General features: G+C 42.7%; 3 protein-coding genes across 3 annotated transcripts in view; 2 read left to right on the forward strand and 1 right to left on the reverse strand.

The window, feature by feature from the left end:
- Positions 1 to 10,628, forward strand: part of dscc1 (DNA replication and sister chromatid cohesion 1) — a 116,761-nt gene that overhangs the window by 43,751 nt on the left and 62,382 nt on the right. The gene's annotated exons all lie outside the window — the stretch shown is intronic.
- On the reverse strand, positions 740 to 10,570 carry mrs2 (magnesium transporter MRS2). The gene is made up of 12 exons (XM_072394616.1): positions 9,627 to 10,570; positions 8,521 to 8,585; positions 8,302 to 8,338; positions 7,640 to 7,752; positions 4,035 to 4,196; positions 3,824 to 3,954; positions 3,619 to 3,735; positions 2,301 to 2,370; positions 2,132 to 2,214; positions 1,901 to 2,018; positions 1,665 to 1,778; positions 740 to 1,543 (listed from the first exon to the last, which is right to left on the reverse strand). The coding sequence occupies exons 1-12, from the start codon at positions 10,000 to 10,002 to the stop codon at positions 1,484 to 1,486; spliced, it is 1,446 nt and encodes a 481-aa protein (XP_072250717.1). The 5' UTR covers positions 10,003 to 10,570; the 3' UTR covers positions 740 to 1,483.
- On the forward strand, positions 4,519 to 7,557 carry LOC140316686 (integrin beta-1-like). Its single transcript, XM_072394617.1, has 7 exons — positions 4,519 to 4,689; positions 4,850 to 5,098; positions 5,504 to 5,714; positions 5,860 to 5,989; positions 6,181 to 6,487; positions 6,575 to 6,853; positions 7,184 to 7,557. Coding segments are annotated over exons 1-7 (1,353 nt in total). The 5' UTR covers positions 4,519 to 4,687; the 3' UTR covers positions 7,359 to 7,557.

Genomic DNA, 10,628 nt, shown 5'->3' on the forward strand with positions numbered 1-10,628 from the left:
TCCTGGCTCCACGATTGTAAGCCTTTATTTGGGTATCAACTTGTCCAAAACACTAGCTCATGTTGGCATCTTTACACAGGATCCCATTAAATCAACGAAAGCAGCTGACCCAAGATCACGGTTGCCAAAGCTAAGAGACAAAGTACCTTTTAAAGATCTGTTAGAACCAAGAAGAAGCTCCATCCTGGCTGCTGTTCTGCAGATCACATCATCGCCACAAAGAGTGGTTACAGAAACCGGTTTCAAAGTGGACCAAGCATCACCCACCTCCTCTACATCGAAAATATCAGGCTATGTGCCAGGAACTGAGTGAGACATTGACTCATTGATACACCTCAGTGGGATATACAGCAAGGACACCAGATTGTCGTCCAGACTAGATAAATGTGGCAAAATGGTTTAAAAGAGACAAAATGTTACCAAAAACATTAGGTTGAACTACTAGAAGAAAACAAAGCAGATTTTCAGGAAAGCCAAAAATACCTTGATGTTTAATTTGTCTTCTGGCTTTGACCAAGTAAAGTACATAATAAACTAATATTACAAACATTTAATAAAGTCATACTCATCTTAAGGAACTGATGTAACTGTAATTTGTATCTCCTTACCCATGGTCCTCATCCAAATCAAACCAACAGTATTTGATTACTCTCCAGCAGTGTGCAGGCAAACTTTTAAGTAAATCTCACTCAACAGATCAAACTCACTTAAGTTTGTTTCAAGTTAAAATAGCCCAAAGTGATAAGGCCTCCCTTTATTAGCTGACGTTCATGTTTCCACTGAGGTTCTAACTTAAACATTCAGAATCATAACAACTGGACAAAGTCATAAAACAGCTGGAAAATCATACTGCAAGTATTTCTCACGTATGGAGAGTATTTTATGTAAATATAACTGTATTGTCTCCTTTGGATTACTGCTATTAATGACAAGATGACATGGCAACACCACATACCAGATTATCACCTGATACACACTTGTAGCAGTATGTTGTGAAGTGGAGTCTGTTTTTAAAAAAGGTTTCCCTACGTACACGCTGAGCACAAAAGAAATACTGAACATTAGACATTACAATAACTTAAATAACAGACTTCTGCCCTTGAAACATGTACATTTGTGAAACAGACAGTCCAACTGCAGAGTAACACGATCGTCTGTTTTAGTTTAAGCACTGTCACTCACCCACCCACACAGCTCTGAAACCAGCAATGACACAGCAACACTCTGCCCACTCGTTTGTCCATATGGATAAAGACATCAAAATATCTCATCGAGGATCTCAAAAAGAGGGAGATGGGGACACAGGCGAAAAAAAATAATACAGTGGAGTCTCCAGAAGCGTGGATGCAGTGTCAAACTCTGCTGTGGGCGTGGGAGAGTGACACCCAGAGGTGTGTTAGCCTTCATAAAGAGTTCAAGAGGGCTGGCGTGGTGAGATCATCATCTTTAAAGCTGTGGCACTTCACAGAGTGGAGGTGGGACTTCATCTGACTCCAGGTTTGATGTCTGACGGTTTCAGGTTTCTCTTCCAAACTGGAGGGATCTGTATGGGCATGCAGAAGAAATCATCTTCAAAAAGAACTGCTCAGGCATTCTCAAATAAAACTATCAGAGTAAGTCAGAGTATGGACTGGACTCAGTACGGACACGTGTGTTTCGGTTACCAGCGGGGGCACTGAAGGCTCTAGATGGCGTCCCAAAAATGACAAAAGTCGTCTCCATATCAGCCCGCTGCCCAAGAACATGAAGCCTGTCACCAGCCAGAAAGCACGAGGGTCCTGTGACAAACACAGACAGGCCAAAGCATGCGTAGATGTGTGTGTGTGTGTGTGCAGACATGAGAAAATGAAATGATCAGACTCCAGCTGTGGTACAATTATTTCACAGCCAAATGTCTCACATCTTCAAAAGCTGTCGTCAAATTCATTCCAAAGGCCACTCCGATAAGACCGAACAGCGTAAGGGAGAAGGAACCCATGGTAAGCTGCAGGTTCAGCCGCATCATCACGTTACGGTGGCTGAAATGAAACGCACGGCCATTTTTATTTCAAGACGACTTAAGATGTTTTCTCTGAATACTTTTCAGAAATATCAAAGATAAAGAAAAACAGAAGCTGCACACAATCTGTACCTGTCCAGATTGATAAAGATGACGCTCTCAGAGTCGTCTATCAGTCCTTTCAGCTCTCTGGCCTTGTTCCCCAACTCCTCAGCCTGTGTGCAGTGTGGACACTTCAGAGCTGACCCACCACATCTACAGCAGCTGATATGTGTCACAGCTTTTCATACTTGCACTATACCTGCATGTAGTAATTCTCCAGTAAAAGTTCCATCTCCTCAGCGTGGTCAATACCCAAACTGCTCTCCTCACTGAAAGAGCAGCAACATATACAGATACGGTTAAAGCTGATAGCAAAATACATTTTTCAAAATCAGCGTGACTATTTATATATTTAAAATTTGTTGGTTTACTATTAGGGGAAAAAAAAAATCTTACACAAAAGATTAAGACCTCAGAGTAAGTAATCTTAGGAAATTATAAACAGGTATCATTGTAACATCATGCAAATTCTAATTGCTTCCTTTAATCTGTTTTCTTTTACTGTGAGGCTTTACTATGAGTGTTTGAAAATCAGATTAACCAAACAAAATCAAGTGTGAGTGTGAACCAGGCCGACAAAATCTCAGATTTCGAAACATCAAGAAATCACCCGCTGAAAGCTTCAACAAACATAGTTGTGATTTGCTGTATGAGAGGTTCAAATTGAAAATAAAAAACAGGTATTAACAGCTGTCAAGGACGTGCTTAGAACAGTTTTATTCATATAGCACCAAATCACACTTTAAAGATACAGCCCGATTCTAATCCAGTTTGATCAAATTAATCAAAACTAAACAATTTCTAGATGACTCGTATATCAAAGTCTGCGCAGCATTTGAACTTTCTTAAGCAAAAAAGAAAACTAAATCTAAAATGCTGTGTGGGAACGTGACATGGGTATGAGCCACTGCTGGAACTACGCCTGATGACATGTTGCCTTCTGCTGCATCACTGTGTGGTTTGAGAACTGTACAACATTCTTTGTGAGGGCGGCCGACATGCTCATCCCTCCCCTCCGTACGTGACAGCTTCCAAGCATGCTGTGCATGCAGGCTGAGGTGGCTTCTGCCATGCTGAGGGACACTTCTCAGCCCTCACATACTGTTTGACTCTACCATTAGGCCTGGGATTCTGCAACCTCTCCATGCACAAGGTTAGTCAACAGCTTCTATCAACCCCACCACGCACATAATAGACAATGGCCGTTCCACACCGCTGTTTTATGTAAGTCGAACTCCCTTTTATTCCAGTTTTCTCCTTTTTTTAGACCTGACCTCATTTTTTAGACCCTGACCTCATTTTTTAGACCCTGACCTCAACAAATGAGGATGGTGAACAAAAAGCATTATCTGGAGGGAAAATGACCATCAAAGGGGAAGCAGACTTTGACCCTGTGGGGTTTATCAAAGTCCTGTCTCTCTTTATCTTATGATGCAACCACTGACTGACTTCACAGATGTTTTTAAGAGGCCACTTTAGTGCTCGTGTAGGCAAACTAGAGTGCAAAGGTAACGTACAAAACTCTCGGGTCGGTCCACTTTGTGAGACAGAACTCTTCAATGATCTCATCCTCATCCAGGATCTTCAGCAAGGAGTCCTTAAAAACTTTGATGTCTGTTTCCAACTCTGATAAGCTGTCAAAAACAAGAGGAAGACAGCAAAAAAACATGTGAATACATAAATGTTTAAATCTAACACGTGTACTTTGTTTGTGTACTTTACCTTTTGCTGTTCTGCAGCAGAATATGCAGTTTACTTCTATCGGCTGAAAGGATTTTAGGATCCACGAGGGACTCCAGGGTGTCCAACATTACTGGTTCGACATCATTCAGCCGGATTTGTAAAGTGTTTACCTACCGACACAGATACATGAGGACAAACACATCCCACCTTCACCTGAAACAGCGTTAAATACACAAGCATAATCTCTCACCTTGTGCTGCAGGATGGCCTCCAGTGCTCTGAACTCAAACGGCAGAGAGTGCGTCTGTGATGCTAGCTGAGGGGCAAGCTCCAGTACCAACCAGCGCTCCAGTCCCAGACCACGAAAATCCAACACCAAAAGGGACTGTGGGGTCAGAATGGCTTTCAAAGACTGAGAAGAAAACAAGGGGAGAAAGGGAACGGTTAGCTGCTTATGGAAATCACAAAGACGCCCTCTGACCTATACTAGCTGCAACTACTCTGAGAACACCATTCCAAATTTCACTCAGACTTTCAGATTTAAAGTCTTACGTGGCTTTTTTATGTTGTGATTGTCTGCATGACTTTTCAAATGAGTGCAAATGTGTTCGACTGTGCAAAGTGAGCGTTACATAGCCTGCCGTCTCCATAGTTGACTTTGATCTGTAAATATTTGCAGGGGGGATAGCTGACCAATGAAATCCTGCTGATGCCCTGTGTTCATTTTTCCAAAGCAAGAATTAATAATGCAAAACCGGCACACCAATCAGGATCAGATTTTCCCCCTCGTGTCTCCAGCAGCATTAGGCATGGCCAATATATAGCTGCAGCATGTCAGTAGGTCACACTGTGGTGAAGTAGATCTTACAACAGAGATAAAGCATCGAAGGGTGTCAAGACTTCATGTAACGTTCCAACATTGCTCTGTATTTGTGTTTTGATTTATTTAGCCACAGTCCTTTGTTTACTTATTTGTTCTGATCGTGGTATTTTATGGCAGCTTCCATCTTTGCAATGGACTAACCTTTATTTGCAATGCATTGAGCAATTTTATTGTGACAACAGGATGGCTTCGAAGCTGCTCTTTTTCTGCCTGCTGCTGCTTGTGCTGGGTCTCAGCCAGGCCCAAAAAGAAGAGTGTCACCGATATGCGTCCAGCTGTGATGAGTGCATCCAGTCGGGCTCAGAGTGCGCTTGGTGCCCTCTAAGTTACATTCGCTGTCTCAACATGAAAGAGCTGCGGAGAGAAGCCTGCAGTAAAGGATATTATTATAACCCTCAAAGCAGCACGCACGTTGTGAGGAACGACAGCAGGTAAGCCTCCTGCTTTAAAGAGCCACGACGAACACGTAGTTAAAGGAAATGTTCACGAGCTTGTGTTAAACTGATGGCCAGTGCCCATATATCCACTGAATCAGTTATCTTTAAAATTCCAACAAGTCTTTATAAAAAAAATTAAAAATCAATCAAATAGAATATCAGGCAGCTTTTGTCTTGTCCATATTATTATCACAAAGAAGAGGAGGCGATCCGCAAACCTGTGAACATATCCTGAAATATCTAACCCAACTGCGTAAATCTATCAAATCTCAGTGTAAATAACTAACAGCAAGTGCAGCACGGACATGCAACAAATAAAATAACAAGACAGCGATGCAGAACATTGCCGTGACCTTTAAGGTAGTGATTTTCTTGTGTGTGACTTCTGAACATCTGCAGCACAGACCCAGTAGATGGCAAAACTCTGTTCATCCAGCCCCAGGAGGTCTCCCTCCATCTTAGGCCAGGAGTGAGCCAGTCTTTCCCTCTCACCATCTCCATGCCAACGGACCAGCCTGTAACAGATGTGACTATGGACTCCAGCAATGTGCCAGCTGGAGTCAACATCACCTTCAGTAGTGTGACAAAAGGAAACCCCCTGCACATACAGGTCGGAGTAATAACGGGAGATGGGAGTGTTGAGGATATTAGAGTCAACTTCTCATGAAGAGAATGTGGTGCTTTTCATTTGTGCTCTTACAAAATACAAATAACATTATTAATAATGATAACAATAGCTCCTTTTTCCTCTTTAGGTTAATGTGGAAGCTGCCCAGTGTCCCAGTATGAGTGACAGTTCCAACCAGAACTTGACCGGGCCGTGGTCCATCCTTATTGCACCCAGAGGCTTTTCACTGAGTGTGAATTTAAACATAACTTTGCTGTGTAAGCACACAGAACCACCACCAAAATCCAAATATTGGACAGTGAAAAAAAAATCCGTCCCCTATTTAATGTCTTAAATAAATGGTCTCCTGGTAAAAAACAATCTTTCAGTAAAAGGAACAACAAAGCATGTGATGTCAGTGTGACGATCAGCTGGTGTTGGAGTGACTAAATAAATCTGCTTCTCACAGGTCAGTGTGATTGCACTGGAAACCGTGAGGAAAACCACCCTGCCTGCAGTGGCCAAGGGACGCTTGAGTGTGGCCGGTGTAAGTGCTATGCGCCTTATATTGGAAAACATTGCCAGAAGAACAGCGACGACTTGTGGTCTGGAGATGACAGCGCGTGCCGCTCAGGCCCAAATGCCCCAGTTTGCAGCAGCAATGGGGTGTGCGAGGAGGGCTTCTGTGTGTGCGCGAAGCGGGAAGATCCAAGCGAAAAGTACTCTGGAATGTACTGCGAGTGCAACAATTTTAACTGTCCACACCATAACGACAGGTATGATGCTGAAGGACATGACTAATAAGGACGCAATACTCTGTGAAAAAGATTGAGGCTTAAAGTGCAACAACTTTCATTTAACAGAAAGTGTGGCGGTAATGGGAAGTGTGAGTGTGGACAGTGCATTTGTGACTCCAAATGGGTTGGCGAGGACTGCTCCTGCTCCGTAGAAACTGCTTCCTGCAAGGCAACGAACGGGATGCTGTGTAACGGAAAAGGATCGTGTCAGTGCGGAATATGTCGATGTCCGCCACCGTACAGTGGCCCGACGTGTGAGGAGTGCCCCAGCTGTCACAACAGATGTGATCAACATGCTGCATGCGTGGAGTGCCGGGCATTTGGGACAGGAGCAAAGGCAAACATGTGAGATCAGATAATCATTCCAAGAATGCAAAATATAGGTATATAGGTATCAAATACTTTGCATACAGTGTTATATCGCTAAGAAAGAGAGCAACGTATGTCACAGGTCCCATGGACCAGTTTCTGAGCAAGTTTAGAGCAAAACGCATGACTATGTTGCACCTTAGTTTACATCATGCCCTCAGCATGATTGTTGGCTTTAATGTCAGTTATCACTCTCGGTGTATGCAAATTTGTTTATCAAACAGCTGTTTCACTTAGGTATCTGTTACTTGTCTGAAACAGGGCTTTTCATTGATAACCTTACTGTGCTCTCTCATGTGTCCTCAGCTGTGACAGAGACTGTGGCTACCTCACAGTGGCGATGGCGGACACAGGGGACGATATTCCAGGAGAAAATGAGGTTCTCTGCAAAATGAGGACGTACAACTCTTGCTTCTTGTACACCCTGTCCAGACTGCCCTCGAGAGGACAATCGGTTGTGTCTCGGGTTAAAAAATGCTGACAAGCTCTCTCTCCCTGTTCTTGGAACTTTTAGCTACAGTTTTCATTCATATTCACACTCTTGCCTGTGGTTTAAATAAAACTGTAGAAAATGTTGCACTAGCAGACGTAGATGTGAGTGTTTTTGCAGGACTAGTATATTGCTGACCGTGGATTTAACAGTTTGCAAGCTTTATAAATGGTTTGGATTACAATGACAACTATGTTTCGTAATCAGGAGCCAGATTACTGATGATCTCGATTTGCCTGGGAATGTCTGAAATGAGAAAAAGGAGAACATACCGCCATTCGTATGATGATGCAGTTGTTTCTGGTAGCGAGGCTGGTGCTGTGCTGGAAACGAAGGTCTCTGGCCTGGAGGCCGAGCTCCTGGCAAAGTTCTGTCTTCTTCTTTTCTGTAAGAGAGGAATTAATTAGAAAAGCCAAGGCAGAGTAGATACTATAGGCACGACACTATACCAGCTATTTCCTTTACATAGGAAACAGCATACGTATAATGAGATGATTTATAAATGACCCAACAAGTCATCTCCCATGGTTTGAGTCATTTCATGTCTCAAAGCATAACAACTTAACCCTGACCTTACCCTTAATCTTTTCATGTGTTAAATTAAATGCCATATAAGAAGCAATAAGTAAGTTCCATTTAAAAATATTTATACAAATTCCACACTGTTGGCTTCACACACAAAAAGTAGAGGTTACAACATTTCCACCATTTTTCTTGCAATAAGAAAAAATATATCAGAGCAAGTGGGGATATATCAGAGCAACTCAAGCCATTAGAGACTTGTTACACAACATGTCACAGCAGCAGCGCTAACGAGTAACAACAAACTCTGTGTCAAGCCCTGCCTCGTTAAAGTTGAAAGGTACGCTTCACCACGCAAATGACCGCAAGGAAGTCACTAACAGACTGGAGAGATTCATTTTCCTACACTTACCAAATGTGGTCACATTTCCCTCTTGATCAAACTTCATCTGTCAATAAAAAAAAAACCAAAAGGGATTAATGACATTTCGCAAACAGTCTAACACTTTACTGCTGATTATGTAAAGCTTCAAAATCTATGAAATACAACTGTCTGCATCAGTTCCTCAAATAGCATCTTAGTATATATGTACCATATGTCCAAAACCCTTATCAATGTGGATTATCTCACCGCTACAAAAGTCGGAGACACGCCGGAGATAGGGCTGTCTGTCACTCTTCTGCGGAAAAAGGACACTGTTGAAAGAAAAGAAGGAGTTTTACATTTAAAGCTGAGCGCAGACATGTGCACGACACTTCACTTCTTTAATAAACAGCTTTGCAGTTTTAAGCCCTGGAAAAAAGGGGGAGAAAAAAATAATCATCCAGTTTGCTGTTATAATTCAGGACTGACTGTTGCATCACTCGAGACAAATGACGACCATGTCCAGATGAGGCAAAACAAGCAAAATCCAAAACGCTAACAAGAACTTGTTTCAAAGGCAGAAAAAGGCTCCTATGCTGGAAACCAGTGTTGTCCTCCCATTAAAAAAAAATCTTGAGAAAAATGGATTTTTAATCCATGTTTTCCATTTGGCTACGTTGACTTGCTGCGCATCTCTTCATGCTTCAGTACTGATGTCATTTTAATGATGCTGAGGAAGCCAGTTAGTTGCTACTGACGGGGTGTTGGTGTATGCAGAGCATCTTGAACAGCGTACTCTTTTGTAGTGATCAAAAGCAATTTTGAATTGAATTTGAATCAAGAATAGTTTTTATTCAGGAATGGATTTTTGATTTGGATCCTGACCTCAAGAATCGTAATCATTCAAATCACGTGACACCTTCACTGCCCCGCTTGCCCGTCTCATCTAACCACAAAACCATTTTTTAGCAGCCTTCTGGCAAGTCCACGTGATCTTCAGAGAACTCCAGACAGCCTGCAATGTTCTTTTTGGAGAGACAGTGGCTTTTCTCTTTGAAGCCCCGCCAGACAGTGCTCTCCTGGCTGTACTCTCGCTCCTGGTTGTCATCTCATGCACTGAAAACTGCTCGGACCATTTTGACCTTCAGATTAACCATCAGTCCGAAAGGTTTCACATTGCTCTGATCCATTTATGTCACAGCGACCCATTTCAATTGACCAAAATATAGTATTTCAGACTAATTTTTTTTCAGTTGAGCTCTCTTGATCTACTTTAAACACTTGCTTTAAAATCTGATGACATTTTAGAGTTTATTCATGTGTAAATATTGAAAATATAGATATATATATAGCTAATATTCTCTTGGTCTTACCGGGCCAGGCTGTACCTCCTCGCAGCAGGGTTGCCTTTCCCCACCCAACAGCCTGAGACCCTCTGGGAAGACATCTCGCCACATGTGGGGCTTGACTGCAAACATCACTGTAGCTCCTGCTGAACAATCCCACTTTGCCATTTCCATGTGGCACAGCGTGCTTCAGTGGGTACACCACTACAGACGCACCACAAAGGATGAGGGTTTCAGTCCCATCAGGTCTTGAAGGAAAGGGACGCAGAGAACTGAAAAGGCGCTTTGGATAAAACTTGCCAACAAATGGCATTCTGGAGGAGTTCACACATCCAGCCAGCAGCAGCTTGTGCAGTTTAATCTCCACACCACCAAAACACACAGCCTTCACACAGACTGCCATCCCGCCTTTGGAGAGCTGGTGTTCACCACAGCCAAGAGGTCATGAGAAATGTGGTAGCAGGCGATGGTGGAGGAAACGAAAGGAAGATTCAGCCCCCATACGTGTGGGACATACGTCTCTGCGTGTGTAAAATGCTTGACTTCTATCATTAGTTGTAACAGAGTTTCTTGGTTGAGTACACTTATAAGCTACAAGAGGGAAACTACTAATATCAACGTCTCAGCAAATGTTGGTTAATAAGTAAACTAATGTGGTCTCTGCTCGACTATTGTTACCTATTTTAATAACCTTCTTCCCAATGTTTTCCACAGTGCTCTGCACTTCGGTTTGTTAAGCTAACTGTCTCAGCTGCTTGTATAACGGACATGTTTTTGCTCATCGTATAGTTATCAGGATTTTACGTAACATTAACCAAAAACACCAAGTAACGTCAACCAGTTACCTACTACTAACTAGCGACTGTCCTGAACCAACACATGGGGTTGTGTTTCAGTCCATAAATACAGCCCTCCAGTTCGGAGTGATATAAGGAACTAGCATACAGGAGGACAGAGGCAAGAGCAACGATTGTATCAGACCACAATGCACCGCGCCGACAACTGCCGAAGATCGTTTCTGCATAAGTC

Source organism: Leuresthes tenuis, unplaced genomic scaffold (assembly GCF_036924035.1).
Source record: "Leuresthes tenuis unplaced genomic scaffold, fLeuTen1.0.hap1 SCAF_10, whole genome shotgun sequence".
In the NCBI taxonomy this organism is placed as follows: domain Eukaryota; kingdom Metazoa; phylum Chordata; class Actinopteri; order Atheriniformes; family Atherinopsidae; genus Leuresthes; species Leuresthes tenuis.